This window comes from Callithrix jacchus, chromosome 12 (assembly GCF_049354715.1).
Source record: "Callithrix jacchus isolate 240 chromosome 12, calJac240_pri, whole genome shotgun sequence".
NCBI lineage: Eukaryota > Metazoa > Chordata > Mammalia > Primates > Cebidae > Callithrix > Callithrix jacchus.
The window spans coordinates 50196141-50218949 of NC_133513.1; the positions used below are offsets into that span (position 1 = coordinate 50196141).

The 22809-nt window shown below is 40.6% G+C and overlaps 1 protein-coding gene across 4 annotated transcripts; it reads left to right on the forward strand.

Moving 5' to 3' along the window:
• Positions 1-56: 56 nt before the first annotated feature.
• Positions 57-21749, forward strand: DYDC1 (DPY30 domain containing 1). Of its 4 annotated transcripts, none has more exons than XM_009009642.4 (8): positions 57-319; positions 3494-3578; positions 3897-4066; positions 4817-4918; positions 15439-15531; positions 18715-18771; positions 19266-19370; positions 21669-21749. In XM_009009642.4, the coding sequence occupies exons 3-8, from the start codon at positions 3920-3922 to the stop codon at positions 21696-21698; spliced, it is 534 nt and encodes a 177-aa protein (XP_009007890.1). In that variant the 5' UTR covers positions 57-319; positions 3494-3578; positions 3897-3919; the 3' UTR covers positions 21699-21749. The 4 variants fall into 4 exon arrangements, with proteins under 4 accessions (XP_009007890.1, XP_035123727.1, XP_035123726.1 ...); XM_035267836.3 differs by having other exon boundaries at positions 57-202; XM_035267835.3 differs by lacking the exon at positions 3494-3578.
• The last annotated feature ends 1060 nt before the right edge of the window (positions 21750-22809 follow it).

Genomic DNA, 22809 nt, shown 5'->3' on the forward strand with positions numbered 1-22809 from the left:
GCAGGCGCGTGCGTCCGGTGCGTGCACCGGGAAGGCACCAACCACTTTTGAGATTTGTTCTCTGGCTTCGCTGGGTCCGGCGGGCAGAGGCGGTTCTGACCGTTGGGACTTGGGCGTCGAGCTGGAGTCACCCGAGGCGGAGAGAGGCAGCTTCGCGCCTGGAGCTCCCGAAAGCGGACGGCTCTCCTCCTCCTGTTCCTGAGTAGGAAGGGCTGCGGCTCCTGAGGGCTGCGGGAGACCCCTTCCACACTCCGGGGTGGGAAAACCCCACTGAGCGCCCCGGGAGGTTCCCAGATACAGTACTGGACTGCATGCCCAGGTAACTGAATTTCAGATAAACGAGCTACTTTTCAGTCCAAATACAGTATCATGCAAAGTTATTCGTTGTTTATCTGAAATTCAGAGTTTCCTGCACGAGCTGGGTTTTGAGTTGAGAAGTCTAACATAGCATCCCTACCCAGGTGCTCCTGCCCAGTCGGCTGGCCGGCTCTCTCCCAGGTGTGGGTAAGGTACCTCGTTACATCTCTGTGACACTTTCTTCAGGCTGGAGGCAGCTGTTTCTTTGGGAAAGAGCTTTCTTATGTTGAGCCAAGATGCCTATTAGTATATCTGAAAAATAACACAGCTTTCAACGAGAGATGGGTATTATCTTCGTTTCACAGACAGGAACCATGCTAAAGGAGTTGACAGGCCTTGCCTGGGTCCCACTGATATGCCCAGAAATCCTAGACAGAGCCTTCCCTGACTTGGCCTGACTGTTAGGCCAGAATTTTTCTCTTTAGGAATAATGGTGCCGTTCCCACTTTCCCACGTTTTATTTTTCCGGAGCAGCAACAGGAGTCTGTTCCCATTTTTATATAACTTCACTTCAAATGACTTTGGGAGGTCTATATAACATTTTGGTCTTTCAAGTCCATCCTACTGAAGAAATACTGTGCAGATACTGTGTTCCAATGTCAGTTGTAATAACTCTTTTCTCTGTGTGGTTAGGACACCAATATCAACCTGATTTGGATTTAGGTTCATTTGTGCCAGTTTTCAGCTTTTTGAGTTTTTATGACTATATTTATGTATATACACATACACATTCCTTTCTCCACCGCTGTTGCTATACAAAAGATGACAGACCAGATACAATTTCTGCACCTCATTTTCTTTATTTTATGTCTTAGAGATCACTCTCTAGTTTCTTCTTTCTCTTGTACATCTGCATAATAACCCATTGTGTTGCTCTTTCTCATTAATCCCCAATTGGATAAACATTTAGGTGGTGCTTCAGTGTGACTGTTGTAAACAATGCTCCAAATAATCATGTGCATATGCCATTTCATGTTTTTTCTTTGAGAGAGGATCCAGGAAGCAAGACTGATGAGTCAAAGAGTGAATGCATATGTGATTTTCTAGATTTTGCCAAATTCTCCTCCATAGAAGTTTTGCCGTTTTGCTCTCCCGTCACTGTGGTATGGCATATGCACATGGTTATGTATACAATTTCAGAGACACTGACATCTTGGGGTCTATCCATGAATAAAGATTGGGGGTTATGGATGAGCCCCAGGATGTCAGTGCCTCTGAAATTTTATGCAAAATGCTGGGTGCATTTGTCTAGGGAAAAGTTTAGACATGGTGGCATTTTATCCCCTGTAATTTGCTCATTCCTATATCAGGGCCTTTCCTCATACCTAGAAGACTCTTGCTTCTCTCCTTTGCCATGTTAATTTTACTTTTTTTTTCTTTCTGGTAATTGTAAGCTTAGCTCAAATGTCACCCTTCAGAGAAGCTTTTTTTGACCTCCCTGACTTGGTGAAACTCTTCGTCCTGTCTGGTCTTTATATTACTTATTTTAACTTCAATTTCATACTTAGCGATTTAAATATGTGGCTAATATTTTTCTTCCCTACTCATCTATAGGCTCCGCGAAGGCAGAGACTGTTTTTGTTTTAGTTTGGGCTGCTGTAGCAAATTACTAAGACTGGGTGGCTTAAAAACATGTGCACATTCTGGAGGCTGGAAAGTTCAAAGTGAAGGCATTGGCATTTCTGGTATATGGTGAGGACCCTCTGCCTGGTTTGCAGGTGGCTGTCTTCTAGTTTTATTCTCAGATGGCAGGCAGCAGAGAGTTAACGCAAGCTCTCTTTTTATAAGGGCAGTAATCCCATGCATGAGGGCTCCACACTTCCCAAAGGCTCTGCCTCCTAATACCATCATATTGGGAGTTGGAATTTCAACATAGGGATTTTTGGGGGACCCAGACATTCAATCCACAATAGTTTTGTATTCCCAGTACCCATCATGGTGGCTGTCCTATAATAGGTATCCTTTTTTTTTTTTTTTTGAGATGAAGTTTCACTCTTGTTGCCCAGGCTGGAGTGCAATGGCACAATCTCAGCTCACTGCAAACTCCACCTCCTGGGTTCAAGTGATTCTCCTGCTTCAGCCTCCCAAGTAGCTGGGATTACAGGCATGTGCCACCATGCCTGGCTAATTTTGTATTTTTAGTAAAGACAGCATTTCACCATTATGGCCAGGCTGATCTCGAACTCCTGACCTCAGGTGATCCACCCGTCTTGGCCTCCCAAAGTGCTAGGATTATAGGTATGAGCCATTGTGCCCAACCAATATTCATTACATATTTGTTCAACAAAGATTACATTTCATCAGATCCTCAGAAAAGTCTGGATTTCTTAAAATATTAAGAGTAACCTGAGGGTGGTCATTTTTTCCAAAGCACTGAAAGAGACTGGTTGCTGCATTTTTCCTTTTCTGTTTTAAAAACAATCCAGTCTATGATTATTCCTGTTTATTTTCATAACTGGAAAGAGTAGGACATAATTGGGAGAGTGGAGCAATTCATTCCCTTGTTACCATGGAGAGACAGCTGTGTCAGCCCTGTGATTAAAACACTCTTCAAGCAGCTAGAGGAGTTTGTCTTCTCGTGGGAGGACAGAAACACACACACGGAGATACTGTAATTTTCAGGTAGTGGGCAAATGCTGTGTAAGCTGCTTGGAGCAAGAAGAACTTCTTTGGGTTGCCTGGGAAGCTTAGGGAATGAGAAATGATTCTCTACCTGGCAGGGGAGGAGATCTTTTCTGAGAGAGAAAGAGTGACAGAGAGAGAGAGGAGAGAGAGTGAGGGGTCATCATGTACAAGAGTCATGGAGATGGAAATGTGCAAGGCGTCATCATCAGAATGGCAGGATGTCCACGGAGTTAGAGAGGCCAGGGTGTGCTGGAGAGATGATGTCTGGAGTTGAACCTCAAAAGAAAATTGGGGCCAGATTGTGAGGAGCTTCATACGTTATTATTTGGAGGTTGAGTTTTTCTTCTTTGGCCTCGGAAAATTAATGGATTTTTTTTTTCAAAAGGTGGACTATTGTGATGCTTTGTAAAAATGGCTCTCATGGTTTAGAAGGAACATTTTAGTATAGTCTTTAGGGTTAGGGTTTTGGAATCAAGAGGTGGGTACAAACCCTATCTCCTTCATCTGCCAGCTGTGTGATCCTGAACTGTGCTCTGATGCTCTTTGTGCCTGGGCTTGCTCATCTTCCCATTGAGATCGTGATACCCACTTTTCAGGTATGTTGCGAGGATTAAATGAGACTCACATTACTTGGCATCAAGTATTCCTGAAATCAATAGTAATAATATCTCTTTTCTGACTCTTGGACTTGAGAGTCCTTCAGGATTTTGAAACCATTTTAGTTGTAGTGACTTCTGTGGAGCCCTTTTGGAAACTACTAGAAGTTTCCTGGGACCAGCTTGCTTTTGGCACCCACAGTGGGAGGGGTCCATGACTGAGGGTAGGGTGTCATGCTTTGTTCACCTCACCGAACTTTAGTCATATAGTGACTTTATTGAAGATACTGCGGTAATGCAAAAACACTTACTTTTTAGGAGTTTTTATTTAGGAGTTAGAAATGGAGTCAATATATCTTCAAAAGCACTTTGGGACGTGTTTAACTCAAGGTCTTGCAGAAGTGGCAAAAGTTCACCCAGCGGATCCAATAGAATATTTGGCATTGTGGATTTACAAGTTTAAGGAAAATGTGACCATGGAACAACTGGTAAGTAGGAATCTCCTTCTAGGAAATTAGAAGCGAAAAATAACTGGTCCAACTTGTCTGCTTCTTAAAAAGTTTAATATTTTTATTTTTCTGTTATAAAAATAATGTTTATTATATGAAAACTCGAACAACATGAAAAGTAGGAAGGAGAAAACAGTACCCAAAGAAGCCTTCTATTTAGATTTTTAGGTAATTCCTTTCATGGGAAGTCTTTTTCTATAGATTTATAGATTTATGTTTATGTACTTGTGATAATACACAATGTGTGGCTGGGCGCGGTGGCTCACGCCTGTAATCCCAGCACTTTGGGAGGCCGAGGCGGGTGGATCACAAGGTCGAGAGATCGAGACCATCCTGGTCAACATGGTGAAACCCCGTCTCTACTAAAAATACAAAAAATTAGCTGGGCATGGTGGTGCGTGCCTGTGATCCCAGCTACTCGGGAGGCTGAGGCAGGAGAATTGCCTGAAACCAGGAGGTGGAGGTTGCAGTGAGCCAATCGCACCATTGCACTCCAGCCTGGGTAACAAGAGCGAAACTCCATCTCAAAAAAAAAAAAAAAAATACACAATGTGTAACTTTAATGTTGTGCTCATTATTCAGATAAAATATTTTCCCAAATTATTATTTAGTTTCAAAAGGGATGGGCTATAATTTGCTTAACCCTTTCCCTAATTGTCCCTATTAAGTGCTTTCAAGATTGCTTTTCTCTCTAAGAAGTCACGTGCTGTTGTTTTTAAACAATGCTAGAGACAAAAGGAAATGGCTGAGCTGGAGTGTGAAAGAGAATTAGCTCTGATGGAGCAGGAAATGATGGAGAGGCTCAAAGCAGAGGAGCTCTTATTTCAGCAGGTGAGGCAAGTAGGAGAGTTCAGAGGGGAGTGGAATTACGATGCCAACCTCAGCATGTCACAACCCAAATGCTGATAAACTTCCCAGCTCCAGTTACTTAAATATGGCTTCCTAATATCTTTATCTTTATGGATGTGTGTGTCTTCTTTGCTGGAGAAGTAGCAGCCCTGAGTTTTTCTGACTGTATTCATGTATACACACATACACATTCCTTTCCACACTGCTGTTGCTGATACAAAAGATGGCATACCTCCAGGTAAGAAGAGAATACAGAGAATGCACTGTCACAGAAGGCAAAGAGAAAGAGTGTTTTTGTGACATCTGAGTGGTCAACCATATCTATTGCTGAATGGGAAAGTGTTCATTACAGGCCACTGTAATTTGGCAGGAACAGTGTGAATGGAGTGGTTGGGGTGGGTGGAGTTAGGCAGGGGAGATGAAACATGTAGGCAATGCTTTCAAGGAGATTTTGAGAGCAAGGAGGGATGTTTTTGTGTTTGTTTTGATTTAAGAGCACAGTAGTGGAGTGAGTGGGTGACATTAGGAAATAGAGTGGATGATTCGTAGGGTCAGCTTGTCATGGAGATGAGAGGAAATGGGGCCTGGAACATAGATTAGGCAGGCAGAAGGCACTTCTTTGATTATAATTGAGGGAAAGAGGAGAGAATGGTGTTGGTGGAAGCATCTTCTATGTACAGCTGTTTCTATCTTCTTTATGAAGTAGGCACCGTGATCATCTGCTAAGAATGAGGTTGTAAGGTAGGAGGTGTGGACAGAGTGGTAAAGGTTAGAAATGGCAGCTTTGGAGAATGAGAGTTGAGGGATAAAATTTAGCAGTGGGCAGGCATGGTGGCTCATGCCTGTAATCCCAGCACTTTGGGAGGCTGAGAGGGATCACGAGGTCAGGAGTTCGAGACCAGCCTGACCAACATAGTGAAACCCATCTCTATTAAAAATACAAAATCCAAAATTAGGGTGTGGCAGCCCTCTCCTGTAGTCCCAGCTACTAGGGAAGCTGAGGCAGGAGGATTGCTTGAACTCGGGAGGTGGAGGTTGCAGTGAGCTGAGATTGCACCACTGCACTCCAGCCTGGCAACCAGACAAGACTTCAGCTCAAAAAACAAACAAAAAACCAAAAAGAAATTTGGCATTACTTGGTGGCAGTTGGAGACCAAGCACTGATAATCATGCCATTTGGTTTGATTATGTGATTATGTGATTCTTTTCATTTAGGCCCAGATGTCTGAGTGAAGAAGTGGAAGCAGGCAGACCTTTTGAGTGAAGCAGGATTGGGGTAGTGTGATTAGGGAGCTGAAGATATTGGTTAGGGAATTGCTGAAGGAACGGTTCGTGTAGTACAGGCTGGAGAGAGGAAAGTTCCAGAGTGGCTTATAGACTGATTTAATTTATAGAGAGCTTCTAAGTGAAATTTAAGCCACTTCTATAGTTCTACCAGATAATACTTAACTCCAGAGTCTTAACTCAAATTTACATATTTAAAAAGGGGAAAGAAGCCTATTGTTTGCGTATGTGGGTAAAAAGAAAAATACAGACTTGGCAAATAGCTTCTCTAACTTCCTATTCCTGATATTGAGGTAGAAAACTGCAGGCACCTTAGAAGGATAGGGCTGTTGAAAACTGTCCGGCATCTGAGTCTTCATTTTCAGTCATTTGGCTTATTCTTGAGGGGAGGTTAAAAAGTGTTGAGTTGGGTGTCAAACTGTCATCCAAACAGGCCAGGTGCTTCCTGCAGCAGCCACAGCTGTGGATGAGGAGCTATCCTTCCTCTTATACAGCTCCTATAACTGGTGTCTGTCCCTGTCTATCAAAATAAGAGAATTCCCAGCCGTTCTCCTTCCCTAAGGCAATTACATCAGAAGTGGGAGATACTTAACTCTCTTTGACTCACCTATTTTATCTGACTTATGTATAATTCAGTAACACTAGCAATAAAAACTTTCTCTAGCCATGTTATGTTGACCAGTATGAACTAATCCACTGTACATTGAACCCTAAGTATTGTATTAGAGTGGAAGATAAAATAATATTATGCAGGACATTTTATGGCCAGTTAAAGAAGTGGATTGGTTGCAGAAATAGGAAAGATCAGTCAACAGAGAAAGGCTTAGGAGAGAGTGTGGCTGAGATGAAGAAAAACAGAGAGGCCTCTTGGTGCCTTCTGAGTCACATGAGCTGGAGGTTGGGAACTCTGGTTATTTCCTTGCTGGTGGCAAAAGCAGTTGTCCTCATAGTCAGTACTGCCGACCTGAAATTCCTTGACGTTTTAGGTACTCTGTAACAAGCCTGGTTTTTTGTGAACAGGGAAGTATTTTTATTGTCATTTTCTGTGTAAGAGCTTATTTTTGGAGTAAGAGCTTTTTTGGTTTTTATTTGTTTTGAGTGGTTTTGCTCATGTGTGAAGAAAGGGATTAGATTTTGGAAGTTTCTTGAAAATGTCAAGAAGCTGGTTATTTTGATCAATCTGATTGTTATTTAGCAAGCACACTTTGCATTATTATTGAGAGACTGGAGTTATTTAACTTCCTCTACCAATGTCTGAAAGTTGATTGAAATTTTTTGTAGATTTCAGCTACCATCACTTTTATCTTAGTGGGGGTAATATAGGAATGCCAAGAAATTACCTTTAAAAGCCTTTTGTAAATAAAATATTAATCACATATATATCTTTATTTGTAAAAATGTATTATTTTAGAATGCATTGTCAGATAGTAGACATTTTATGCTTTGCAGGCCAAGAGGCAAATTTGAGGATATTAAGAAGGCATTATGGAATATTATGTAGGAATAACAAGAGAGAAAGTGAATTTCCACAAATGTTTTATTGATTATTATTTGAAGTTCAAATAATAATCATTGAATATAAATTTTTTGTTAAACAGCTTTACTATTGAGAATTTAAAAACTTTTTTGAAAGATAACATTTCACCTAGTTGGAGTTCAGAGTTAGTGTTCTCTATCATCAAAATCTATTTAAAATATTTATCTACTAATGTTGATATGTAATGAGGTTTTATGTATTTCATCCTTGAAAATGTCTTTTCACGTAGATACTGTCAAAAATTGGTATCAGTCTATGTGTGTGAAATTTAAATTCAGCGTATTCATTCCTTAGAAGGTATTTCTAGAATTCTGTTAGATTTTTTTCTTGCTGTTTGCCTTTAAGCATGCATTACTTGGTAGATTCGTTACTTCCAATTGAAGGTTGATGGAAGCTTCTTAATTGCATAGTTAAATGGATTTTGAAATATGGAAATTCCTTTGCATTGCACTGAAGCCTAACAAACACTCTGGAATTGTAGTTTGAGGCTGGAAAATAAATCCACTGCCACTTTGTGTGGAAACGGAGATCTAATATCTTGTTCTAGTTTTGACAGCACTGGAAGTGTATAAAGCAGCTTTGTATTACTTGTGATTCAAACAACGTGAGTTGTTGAAGTGAGTTTACTGCAGTGTAAGTTTTACATATGAGTGATGTTTTGCCTTATAGTTTTAGAATGAATTAAGAAACATTGTCAGGTCTGCAGCCAAAGCTAATTTCCAAGCCATTTAATGTTTCATAATGGTGGTTGAGAGTATTTCTTCTCATTAAGAAGAATTTAAATATTGTATACCAATAATAATTTATTCAAAAAAGAAACCAAGAAAACAATCTTAAATAACTTCAAAAAGAATAATATACTGAGGAGTAAATTTAACCAAGGAGGTCAAAGATCTGTACGCTGAAAACTGTAAAACACTAATGCAAAAAACTGAGGAAGACACAAATAAATAAAAAGATATCTTGTGTTCATATACCAGGAGAGTTACAGTTAGAATTGTTAAAATGTCTATATTACCTAAAGTAATCTGCAGATTCATCTCAGTCCCTATCAAAATTCCAATGACATTCTTCACAGAAATAGAAAAACCCAATTCCAAAATGTGTATGGAAGTACAAAAGACCGTGAAGAGCTAAAGCAATCTTAAGAAAGAAAAATGAAGTTGGAAGTATGAAATTACTTGACCCAAAATTATATTACAAAGCCATAGTAATTTCAACTATGGTATTGGCATAAAAACAGACACACAGACCAGTTGAACAGAATAGATAACCTGGGAATAAGCCTAAGTATACACAGTCAACTAATTTTTGACCAACCCTGCAAGAAAACACAAAGGAAAAAGGATAGTCTCTTCAATAAATGTGTCGGGACAACTGGATAACCACATGCAAAAGAATGAAACTGAATCCTTGTCTTCCACCACACACAAAAATCAGTTCAAAATAGATTAAAGACCTGAATGTAAGACTTGAAACCATAAAACTCCCAGAAGAAAACATAGTGTGGAAAAAGCTCCTTCACACTGGTCTTGGCAATGATTTTTTGGATATGACACCAAAAGCGCAGGCAATAAAAGCAAACCTAAACAAATGGGACTAGATCAAACCAAAATGTTCCTGCACAGCAAACAATCGGCAAAACAAAAAGACAGCCTATGGATTGGGAGAAAATATTTGTGAACCATATATCTGATAAGGAGTTAATCTCCAAAAAAATATAAGGAATGCAAACTCAATAGGAAAAAAAAAAAGTAACCCAGTTAAAAAATGGGCAAAGGACCTGAATAGACATGTCTCCAAAGAAGACATAAGACATAAAAGTGACCAACAGGTATACTAAAAATGACTAGTGATGCTCAACACAATTAGTTATCAGGAAAGCACAAATCAAAATCACTGTGAGATAGCACTTCACCCCATTTAGGATGGCCGGGTATATATATATTTTAAACAGTCTCTTTTACCCAGGCTGGAGTGAAATGGTTTGATCTTGGTTCACTGCAACTTCCGCTCTCTCCATTCAAGCAATTCTCCTGCCTCAGCCTTCTGAGTAGTTGGGAGTCCCTACTGGGGCACTGCCTAGTGGAGTTGTGAGAAGAGGGCCACCGTCCTCTTGACCCCAGAATGGTAGATTCACTGACAGCTTGCATCATGTGCCTGGAAAAGCTACAGACACTCAATGCCAGCCTGTGAAAGCAGCCAGGAGGGAGGCTGTACCCTGCTGCCCAAGACCATGGGAACCCACCTCTTGCATCAGCATGAACTGGATGTGAAACCTGGAGTCAAAGGAGATTATTTTGGAGCTTTAAAATTTGACTGCCTCACTGGGTTTCAGACTTGCATGGGCCCTGTAACCCCTCTATTTTGGCCAATTTCTCCCATATGGAATGGCTATATTTTCCCAATGCCCATACCCCCACTGTTTCTAGGAAGTAACTAACTTGCTTTGATTTTACGGCTCATAGACAGAAGGGGCTTGCCTTTTCTCAGATGAGACTTCAGACTGTGGACTTTTTGGTTAATGCTGAAATGAGTTAAGACTTTGGGGGGGCTCCTGGGAAGGTATGATTGGTTCTGAAATGTGAGGACATGATATTTGCAGGGGCCAGGGGTGAAATGATATGGTTTGTCTGTGTCCCCATTCATATCTCAACTTGAATTGTATCCCTCAGAATTCCCACATGTTGTGGGAGGGACCCCAGGAGAGGTATTTGAATCATGAGAGCTGGGCTTCTCCTTATGATAGTGAATATGTCTCATGAGATCTGATGGGTTTATCAGGGGTTTCTGCTTTTGCTTCTTCCTCATTGTCTCTTGCTGCCACCATGTAAGAAGTGCCTTTCACCTCCCACCATGATTCTGAGGCCTCCCTGGCCATATGGAACTTAAGTCCAATTAAACCTCTTTTTCTTCCCAGTCTTGGGTATGTCTTTATCAGCAGCATGAAACGGACTAATATAGGCTTCATGGAACAATGACAGGCAAGAGTATTTTCAAAGGCATGTAGAAACACTGATTCAATACAACCTGCAATGAAATCCGCTAAGATGTATTAGAGCTGACAGTGATAAAAATATGTGTGGAATAGAAAAAGGCTGAGCTGAACAAATTTGCAAAGATGGTGAGAAAATAGTGTTTAAAGCCAGTAAGTGTTCTTCATATTACTCAACAGCAGCTACTCCATGAAAGTATTTGAATTTATCATGTGTTATTGAGCCAGTGGTGTCAACAGTGACCTTCATTCACTCTTGTAAACTAGAACTTTTCTGACAAAAGTTCACAGAACATAAGCTGAATATATCCTGCTGTCCTGCCACACAACAATTCCATGACTTAACAGTTATGAATTTTTTAGCTCAGGGCCAAGATTTAACTTTTTATTGTATAAATTGAAGGTGCACATAATGTTTTGATATTACATAGTGAATGTTAGCACAGGTAAGAAATTTCAATATCCATCATCTTAGACAGTTACTTTTTTATGGTAAGAGCACCTAAAATCTACTGTCTTAAAAGATTTCCAGTACACAATACAATCTTAATGGCTATGGTCCTCATTCTATGCTTTAGATCTCTATATTTATTCATCCTACATAATTGCAATTTTGTACCTTTTGACGTACATCTCCTCATTCTTCTCCTTCCAGGCCTACCCCAACTCCACCTCTTGGGAACCACTATTCTATTCTCTGTTTTTATATATTCAACTTTATTTTTTTTTAGATTTCCACATAGACAGCATGTGCTCTGCCCCTACATTTCCCTTCCACACTGCCCTAGCAGAGGTTCTCCATGAAGGCCCTGACCCTGCAGCAAACTTTTGCTTGGGCATCCAGGTGTTTCCATACATTTGAAATCCAGGCAGAGGTTCCCAAACCTCAATTCTTGACTTCTGTGTACCCAGAGGCTCAACACCATGTGGAAGCTGCCAAGGCTTGGGGCTTCCACCCTCTGAAGTCACAGCCCAAGCTGTACATTGACCCCTTTCAACCATGGCTGAAGTGGCTTGGACACAGGGCACCAAGTACCTAGGCTGAACACAGTATGGAACTCTGTGCCCAGCCCACGAAACCACTTTTTCTTCCTGGGCCTCCAGGCCTGTGATGGGAGGGGCTATTCTGAAGGTCTCTGATATGGCCTGAAGACATTTTCCCCATGGTCTTGGGGATTAACATTAAGCTCCTTGTTACTTACACAAATTCCTGTGGCTGGCTTGAATTTCTCCTCAAAAAATGTATTTTTCTTTTTTTACTTCATCATCAGGCTGCAAATTTTCTGAACTTTTATGCTTTATTTCCCTTTTAAAATGAAATGCTTTTAATAGAACCCAAGTCACCTCTTGAATGCTTTTCTGCTTAGGAATTTCTTCTCTCAGATACCCTAAATAATTTCTCTCAAGTTCAAAGTTCCACAGATCTCTAGGGCAGGAAATGCTACCAGTCTGTTTGCTAAAATATAACAAGTCACCTTTGCTCCAGTTCCCAAAAAGTTTCTCATCTCCATCTGAGACCACCTCAGCCTGAACCTTATTGTTCATATCACTATCAGCATTTTTGTCAAAGCCATTCAACAAATCTCTAGGAGGTTCCAAACTTTCCCACATTTTCTTGTCTTCTTCTGAACCCTCTAAATGGTTCCAACTTCTGCCTGTTACCCAGTTCCAAAGTTGCTTTCACATTTTCAGTTATCTTTGCAGCAACATTCCACTCTACTGGTACCAATTTACTGTATTAGTCCGTTTTCATGCTGCTGATAAAGACATACACAAGACTGGGAAGAAAAAGAGGTTTAATTGGACTTACAGTTCCACATGGCTGGGAGGTCTCAGAATCATGTTGGGAGGCAGAAGACACTTCTTACATGGTGGTAGCAAGAGAAAATGAGGAAGAAGCAAAAGCAGAAACCCCTGATAAATCCATCGGATCTCATGAGACTTAATCACTATCACAAGAATAGCAAGGGGAAGACCGGCCCCATGATTCGATTACCTCATCCTGGATCCCTCCCACAACACATGGGAATTCTGGGGGATACAATTCAAGTTGAGATTTGAATGGGAACACAGCCAAACTGTATCAACGACTATTCATAGAGGTTTGGTTTTTCAATCACTTCAAACTCAACATTGACCCTTTCCATAAACAACAACTGAGCAGTGTGGAGAACATCTGTCTACTTATCAGGAGCCAAGAAAAGCCACTCAGAATCTTGTGCCTTGTCTTTAGTTGACTATTGATGTTGCTCCCAGTGTCAACTCTGAGCAGCTGTTCTTACCAAAAGGCTAAAATCTTAGAGAAATGTATTTTTTCCTGGACACATTTTTTTGGCCACTGAAAAATGTTTTAATTTACTCACCATTGGTGAATATCTTTCCTTGTTTGCATAAAAAATGAGCCACTTGGAACCTTACTTTTGTTGCAGACTTATTTTCATTTTTAATTTTTGTAAAGAAATTCTGCTATAATAATCTATTTATTTATTTAGTGACAGAGTCTTGCTCTGTCACCCAGGCTGGAGTGCAGTGGCATGATCTTCGCTCACTGCAACTTCTGCTTCCCCAAGCGATTCTCTTGCCTCAGCCTCCCAAGTGGCTGAGACTACAGGTACCTGCCAACAAGCCCAGCTAATTTTTTTTTGTATTTTGTAGGGACAGGGTTTCACCATGTTGGCCAGGCTGGTCTTGAACTCCTGACCTCAGGTGATCCACCTGCAGGCCTCCCAAGGTGCTAGGATTACAGGCATGAGCCACCATGCTCGACCAATTCTGTTTTAAATTTTCTAATTTTTCTGATATTTGTGCTCAGTGAGCTGGGACTATTGTGATGAGTGTTTAGTCTAGTAATCTTGATATTTATTATTCTTTTAGTACAGTGACACTACATAATAAGAAACATATTTTGCCTTATAATTCGATGACAACATAATACACACTCTAGTGTGCCTTAGAAGTGCGGCATTCAAAGTTCACTTGTGTTCTTTTCCTTTCTCAAAATTTTGTTTAGAGATGGGGATCTCACTGTGTTGCCCAGGCTGGTCTTGAACTCCTGGCTTCAAAATCCTCCTGCTTCACTCCTGAGTAGCAGGATTACAGGAATGAACCACCCATGCCTGGCTTTCTTGTTTTGACATAATGGATATAATTTTTAAAAATGTCACAGTATAGTGATACCATGGCACTCCAAACACTGTTATTACAATGATGTTACGTGGTTTGTAGTGTGCTGAGCAGCCAGGCACAGTGGTGAGTGCACCACATGTGGTCTCTGTTACAATTACTGCAGTCTGCTGTGGCAGCACAAAAGCGTTAATAGACAATATGTAAGCAAATGAGCATGGCTATGTTTCAATAAAGCTTTATTTAAGGATGCTGAAATTTAAATTTCATACAGTTTTCTTATGTCATGAAATATTGTTTCTTTTAAAGTTTTTCCATTTAAAAGTGTAAAAGCTATTCATAGTTTGTAGGCTGTAAAAAACAAGGGTTGGGCTGGCTTTGGCCCATAGGCTTTATTGCTGAACTCTATTCTAGTGTCAAAGATATGCTGAGTTGGGACCAAATATATCGTTGGTTATTTATGATTTCAGATGATACTCTTTTTTCTGATACTTCTGGCTGGACTACAATGGCACAGTCTTGGCTCACTGCACCCTCCGCCTCCTGGGTTCAAGCGATTCTCCTGCCTCAGCCTCTGGAGTAGCTGAGGTTACAGGCATGTGCCACCATGCCTGGCTACTTTTTGTATTTTCTTTTTCTTTTTTGAGATGGAGTCTGGCTCTGTCACCAGGCTGGAGCACAGTGGCGCAGTCTCGGCTCACTGCAACCTCTGCCTCACGCGTTCAAGCCATTCTTCTGCCTCAGCCTCCCAAGTAGCTGGGACTACAGGCACATGCCACACACCTGGCTAATTTTAGTAGTTTTAGTAGAGACGAGGTTACACCATGTTGGCCAGGATGGTCTCGGTCTCTTGACCTCATGATCCACCTGCCTCAGCCGCCCAAAGTGCTGGGATAACAGGCATGAGCCATCAGATGATATTCTTAAGAATTTCTCGGCCAGGCGCGGTGGCTCACGCCTGTAATCCCAGCACTTTGGGAGGCCGAGGCGGGTGGATCATGGGGTCAAGAGATCGAGACCATCCTGGTCAACATGGTGAAACCCTGTCTCTACTAAAAATACAAAAAATTAGCTGGGCATGGTGGCGTGTGCCTGTAATCCCAGCTACTCAGGAGGCTGAGGCAGGAGAATTGCCTGAACCCAGGAGGCGGAGGTTGCAGTGAGCCGAGATCGTGCCATTGCACTCCAGCCTGGGTAACGAGCGAAACTCCGTCTCAAAAAAAAAAAAAGAATTTCTCACCCACTCTTCCACAACCAACGTGTAGTTATTTGAAGACCAATCTATCCTTAAAGAAATTTATCTGGAAAATGAGTGGGATCTCATTTGTTACTTTAAGAAGAAATGAGAAAATGATTTTGTACAAATTGTACTTTCTATAATTTGCAATTAAGGAAGATTAAAATCTTTTAAAAAATTTTTATGCTTCAGAAAACATTTGTAGAAGCTAAAGTATTAATTGGATATTACCATTTATTATAAGTTTCTGAAATGAAGGTGGGTATAAACTTAATTATCTTTCAATTAATCTAACTGAAATATGACATGTATTTCTGAATATTCAGCAACAGCTGGCATTGCAGCTGGAGTTGGAAATGCAAGAAAAAGAGAGGCAGAGAATAGAAGAACTACAGAGAGCTCAAGAACAATTAGAAAAGGTAATTTGAAGCTTTACAAATGTCAGTTTTAATAAAACCCTTTAGAATCTTCAGACTGTTTCTTTCAGAAGGACCATGGGATTTGTAGTCTGAAGACATGCCACATACTAGCTGTGTAAGCTAAACAAGTCTCATAACCTTTTTCAGTCTCTTTACCTGTTCCAAAGCTAGACCTAGCAGTATAATACTATTAGCAATGTCTCACTGGATTCGTATACAATCAAATACAATCTTTGTGAAACTTCTCTGTGAGCAGTAGAGTTCTCTAGTAGTGATAAACTCAACATTTTAGTCAAGTGCTAGCTATTCCTAGTTATAGTAGCTGATGTTGAATATTGAGGGTATTCTGATCTTGGAGGCAGTAGTGTATGTCTTTATGTTAATGTATTAAAAACAAGAATTTGCATTTTAAAATATGTTCATACATGGACTTTCATGCCTTTTATTAAAATAAACTATACAGTAACTTCTTTCTCTCTCTCTCTTTTTTTTTGACACAGTCTCTCTGTTGCCCAGGCTGGAGTGCAGTGGCACAGTCTCACTGCAACCTCCAGCTCCCAGGTTCAAGTGATTCTTGTGCCTCAGCCTCCCGAGCAGCTGGGATTACAGGCATGGACCACCACACCTGGTCTGGCTAAGTTTTTGTATTTTTAGTAGAGACAGAGTTTTGCCACATCCAGGTTGATCTCGAACTCCTAAGCTCAGGCAATCTGCCTGCCTTGTCCTCCCAAAGTGTTAGGATTACGGGCATAAGCCACTGCACCCAACCTGCAGTAACTTATTTCAAAAAAGCCCATTATTCCTTGGTTGTGTCTGCATCATGTTAGGTCTCTAGTTTGACCCATATTTCCTGCATCCAAAAGATATTTGTCATATAGATCAATATTTTAGATAACCAAGTTTATAGCTACTATCTCTTAATCAAATATTGCTCCCCCTTTTTATTCCATAATTAAAATTGAAAAAAGAAGCAGGCTTTATAGAATGTGTTCATTGTTTATTAATGCTTAGATGAGAGAATCATTTATTAAAGCTATATTTTCAAAATATGAATAGTAAATTAAATTAAAAGTGAGATTTTTTTAAAGGATGAAAGTCCTATACATAGTTTAAAAAAGTACAGATGCTGATGCTGTCTTAGGCTGAGTGTAGTATGAGCACAGGGATATACCTGTATGCACACATACACAAGCATCCGTTTCTCGTTAAGATTCACAAAGTAACAATGTTTAAGGTGATGGATATCTCAATTACCCTGATTTGATCATTACACATTGTTTGCTTGTATCAAAATATCATATATACATCATAAACATATACAACTGTTATATACTGCTAAAAATTTTAAGAATTTTTGAAAAAGATTCACAGATCTAAACTGAAAGAGAAAATGCAGTAACATATCAAGAAGACAGTGATCAAAATAAAGGAATTTAAAGTATTTTTTAATCAAAGTAACCTGATAGCTACATTAAGGTGCTTGAAAGTCTATAGTAAGGATTGGTCTCTGTTTCGTGGCTCCAGAGGGCCACACTCATGTTATTTTACTATCTCCAGGCATTGTCAGCTTGCGTGACCAGAGCCACAATAACTTTAATAATTCATATTCCTACTGGCTTATCATCTCTCACCATAGTATAGGTACTCCCCTGCAAAGTACTGTTCCCTTGCCCATTGCTCAGAAATGAATCCATTCATGTCTTTCCCCTGGCCTTATGGCTGCAGACTCGCAATGTAAACTGTCATGTGCACAGGGAAATTTGCTGGAAGGATTCTTGGTTTAAGGGTTTAGCACCTAAACTGTGAAGGACTCTGATGTCACTGGGCCTTTCAGACTTAGGGAGCAAGAGAATCAGATGCTACCAGGGCTCTCACTTCTGCTATTCCCTGGTTAGTTTCATTCTTTCTCTATGGGCTGCTGTGCTGCACATGGGTGGGGAATATGGCCCTTAATGGCTTCTGAGTCTTAGAATGTTGTGGCTTCTAACCATCTAAGAGGAATGGATTCCTTCTTTTAGTTTCAATTAAGAAAAGAATCTTGGAGAAGGATTCTGACTGGCTTAATTTGTGTCAGATATCCATCCCTGTGGCAGGGGAACATGGTCCTATAAGAATATGAATGTCCCTAGTATAGCCTTGTGGATGCTGGATAAGAAGTTACCAGGAAAGGGCCGGCCGTGGTGGCTCAAGCCTGTAATCCCAGCACTTTGGGAGGCCATGGCGGGTGGATCATGAGGTCAAGAGATCGAGACCATCCTGGTCAACATGGTGAAACCCTGTCTCTACTAAAAATACAAAAAATTAGCTGGGCATGGTGGCGTGTGCCTGTAATCCCAGCTACTCAGGAGGCTGAGGCAGGAGAATTGCCTGAACCCAGGAGGCGGAGGTTGCAGTGAGCCGAGATCGCACCATTGCACTCCAGCCTGGGTAACTAGAGTGAAACTCTGTCTCAAAAAAAAAAAAAAAAAAAAAGAAGTTACCAGGAAAATGGAGTGATCTTGGGAAAATAGTGCCATTTATGTCCCTATCATTAGGGTAACCATAAAGAAATCACTCATCTTCTAGCAGCCAAAATGAATCAACTCAGGGGCAGTTAGGCCACCCTGCTGCTTGAGAATGAAAAGATGGGTGCCATAGCAAGGTTTGGCAGGCTAGAAGAATGTTTTCACATTCAGAAAGAGGCCTCCCATGTTGGGCAGTACATTCCCACTGCAGTGCTGTTTATTAAAGAGGGCATTACTTAACTGCTGTGGGAGGACTTGTGCATTGGGCCAGATAATTCCTTTAGAATGTTTACTTCTTTCTCATTGTGTGCAAAACTCTACTTAAGTTAATTTCTCTTTAAGATCTCTTGTTCTAAGATTTTATTAGTATTTTTATTTTGTCACTTTCCATATTGGTAGATAATTTGACTTCAGTTTGAATGTTTCAGTCCATTTCATTTTCTAAAAAGTTTTATTTAATTATGTATAAAACATAGTGGCCTTCTGTTGGTATAGAGTATTTAATAAGATCGTGATCTGCAGTTTTGTAATGCGTAATCAGATCAGTCTCTTTCAGAGTGACAGCGTTTTTGCTTTAAATTGATTAAAAACATTGTGTAAAAATAAAAATGCCAAAAATTAAACATGAAATCAAAATTAAGTATATTCAAAGTATTTTCATAATTTTTATATATTATAGGAGATGAGAATGAATATAGAAAATTTAGTTAGGAGTGAAGATACTCTACGTTCGGAGGTGAGAAGAAAAAGTCACTCTATGTTATGTGAATTGAATTGAGTATCCTAGAATGTAAAGCTTAATTTCGATGTACAAGTAGCTAAATTTTTAGCAAGTGTATAAAACTGAGAGGCCATATATATTTTCCAGTAATAGCAAGTCACAAATAATGTGCTTTGAAGCAAAATGTCACTGTGGGTAAAAATTGGACATTCAGTTTGTGTTTGCAGTTTAAAAACTATCTGTTTTTAAAAACTATCTATCCTGAGATATTGAAACTACTGACCACATAATTACTTATAATTATTTTAAATTTCTGCCGGTATTTTTAAAATAAGTTTTATCAGTTATTACCAAAATTCTCTTGCCATTAACAGAAATTGGTTAATTCCATTAATTAATAATGTTGAATTTTGATGTTATAATCAGAAGTTTTAAAATCATAATTGAAAGAAAAGTAATGTATTAATTTTGAAATCATTTAAATGTAAACATGAATTTTATGATTGTAGGAAGCAACACTAGACTCAGGCAAAACACTAGCTGAAACCAGTGGTCGTTTTGGAGCACCTAACTTGAGCAGAGTGGAAGAACTTGATGAGCCAATGTTTTCTGATGTCAGTATCAGCCTGCTTTTCAAAAACTCTTTTTCGTTTTTTTGTTTTTTCACTTAGGTAATAAAGCCTAGGGAAAACAAGGCTAGGCTAGGATTGGTTGGCAAATGGTCCTTTTGCTTCAGAGAAAGAAAACCAGTTCCCTGGTGGCCAATTACATTCCTAATTGGCATTCTGCCCTTTTGTGAAGTGTGTCACTGGTCTATCTATATCTCTCTATTTGTAGCTGTGACCTCAAAACCTCTTCAAAATATTTTTTAAAATTATTTTGTGAAATACATAATCTTTAAACTTGGTGTGGGGGGCACCATTTTGGTTCTCAGTAGCAAACCCTGGAACCAAATGAATGTCCTAATGAGAGTGCATGTTTCTCCAGTATGTAAGTACATTTGTTTATTTAACAAACATACCATGTCTTCCATATGTCGGGCACTGGGCCTGATGCTGTGGTGAATAAAGCAGATGGCTCTGACCTTGTGGAGTTTACTGTCAGGGGGAGAAACAGACAATTAGATGAGCATTTAAAAGCCATCGTTACTGGGACCACGTAATTCATTGTCCAAGTTAGTATGCTGGTAATTTATTGTCCAAACCAGAATGATGGTCGTATCAGCACATGTAAGCCAGGACTGTCCTGGCAGAAGGGTACAACTGGTCACTTTAATTGGTGTACACTGAGAATGGGGGGACAGCCAGTACAGTTGAGGAACCTCAGTCAGGGAAGGAAACTAATGATTTGCTACTCAGTGGTGGCGTGGGAAGCTGAGGACACTGCTCTGAGCAGAGAACACAGAAAGTGTGAAGAAGACCCAGCTAGGAGACAGTGTAGAGAGAGTGAGCAGGAAAGGGTGAGAGATGAGGCCAGGGAGAAAGCAGGGGCCAGACCATGAAAGCACTTGTCATTTCTGCTCAGAGGCTTAGATTTTATCCTGAAGGCAGTGAAGGCTCATATAATGAGAACTGCATTTTGTAAAGAGCATCTGGCAACAATATGGGTAAGAAAATGGAGAAGTAGGTGGCAGGAGATGGCTTAGGAGGTTGTAATCTACAAGTTGTTGATGGCCTGAAATAAATGTTATTTTTGAGAGCTGTTCAGAAAGTGGAGCTGCACAGACTCAGTGCTAATTGTTTAAAGTTTTATTAAATGTCAGCTATGATTTGGCACTACGTAGGAAGCTGGAAAATGCCAATGAATGAAAAGGACCGGGCTTCTGCCCTTTGGGGACCATGGGCCAATGGGAAAAGTTCTTTGAGGGACAGAGTAGGAAGAGACCTGATCTGGGCTGGACAAGTCTTCCTGAGGAGGTGAAGTTGAAGAAATTAGCCTGAGATAAGCCCAGAAGAAAGAGACAGCAAGATGCTTTCAAGGGACTGAAGTCGTCCAGCTAAGGTGTATGGAGCTGGGAAAATGGTGTGATTTTAAGCTGGAGAGGTGGATAAAGGCCAGAGCACACAGGGTCCTGTATGTTATCTTAGGGATTTTGGACTTACATGCAGTGGGAGTTATTGAAAGGACTTAAAGCTTCAATGTGTGTTTTTATAAGGTGGAGAGAGGATTGGAGTGGAGCAGGAGTGGAAAAAAGGAGACCACTTTGGAAGTTGTTGCACTGATCCAGATGTAAGATGATTAGGGTTAGACAGCAGAGATGGAGGGGACTGAGTGAATTTGAGATTGGCTCTCAGGATCAGTGCGGGAGCGGGGTCAGGATGAAGCCTAAATGTCTTCCTTGGGCAACCGAGTTAAGAGTGTTACCACCTGATGAGTTGATGAACATAAGAGAAATCAGGTTTTTTTAAAATGATGGCTTTGGTTGCAGAGATGTTGATTTTCAGGTGGCTCTGAGATATGCAGGTGAAAATAGCCAAAGAACAGTTGATGTTAGGAAAGGGGCCCAGGCCGGAGATGTAAATTCAGCAGTCATGGGCATATGTGCTGAACGAAGCAAGGGGAATGAGGAAGGTACTAGGAGAGCGTGCAGTGTGTGAAGGCCTGCGGGCTCAGGGAGGAACCATTAGCAATTTCAACACTTAAGGGATGGCTACAGGAAGTAGACCCTACAAGAAGGATGAGAACGCATGGTAAGAAGTACAAGAGATGATGGGACAGTAACTACCCTGAGAACATAATCTATGGTTATATTCTATTTGAATATCATTTGAAATCATCTGAAACTCCCCAAAAGCTTCATTCATGTGACTGCTTAGTCACATATAAGTTACCTAAACTTTATTTCCTTGGCTTGTGCCTTTTCACAGTTCTAATTGTATTGAAGCATACTTACTTTTTTGTTTTGCTTTCAGGTTGCATTAAACATGGATCAAGATTTGTAAGATCAACCAACCTAAGAGCAATAAATGCTTTTGTTGGTTTCAAATTTCAAATCATGAGGTTCCCAATTTGTATTTCTTTTTCCTTCAAACTTGAACTCTACTTTTTTTTTTTCCTCTGAGGACAGCTTATGAATGAGCTTCAAGAGTAGCCTCAAAGTGCTATTTTAGATCTGTCAATTCAACTGGTTATTTATATGATTCCATTGGAAAAAAAGGAGAGTTTGCTGAAGCAACCAAATGAGGCAAATGTGAGGTGAGCTGAAATAACATGTGCATCTATGCAAAAGCAAGACTGCCTGAAAAGAAAGTTGCTGTCCGGGCTCAGTGGCTCACGCCTGTAATCCCTCTCAGCACTTTCGGAGGCCGAGGCAGCTGGATCACTTGAGGTCAGGAGTTTGAGACCAACCTGGCCAACATGGTGAAACCCCATCTCTACTAAAAATACAAAAGAAAATCAGTCAGGTGTGGTGGTGGGCATCTGTAATTCCAGCTACTCAGGAGGCTGATGCAGGAGAATTGCTTGAACCCAGGAGGCAGAGGTTGCAGTGAGCTGAGATCATGCCACTGCACTACAGCCTGGGCAGCAGAGTGAGACTTCCATCTTAAGAAAAAAAAAAAGAAAGTTGCTGGTCTGGGAGAAGTGAGTGAGGCTGCCACTGTGCAGGGCTCAGGAGGGTGTGCAACATGCTCTAGATATGACATCTCCTCCTGGGAGTGAACTGCAGAGCTCTCCCCAGTTTGCTGGGAGCTGATGTTTCATAAAACCACTTATCAGCCACACTTATATGATAGGGTTGGGATGGGGGAAGGAGTGTTTCATTACTGTCCTGGTGGGGAGTTTCCTCCAGCTTAGCCTGTTCCTCCACACCCAGGAATAGATATGAGGGACTTCCTCTTCCTCACCTCTCTGCCCAGCTGGGTGTCCAGATTCCTGTCTTTGGGATTTATAAAGTCCAGGGATATTGCAGGATTTGTTCACATACAGTAAATTGAATGGGATGAAACAAAGTTCTGGGGTACAAAGAAGTATCATGTGTGCTGGCTCAATCGGTAAGCTCAAATATTGGGGCAACTGTTGGTAAGAAGATCTGACTGGATACAGGCCACAAAC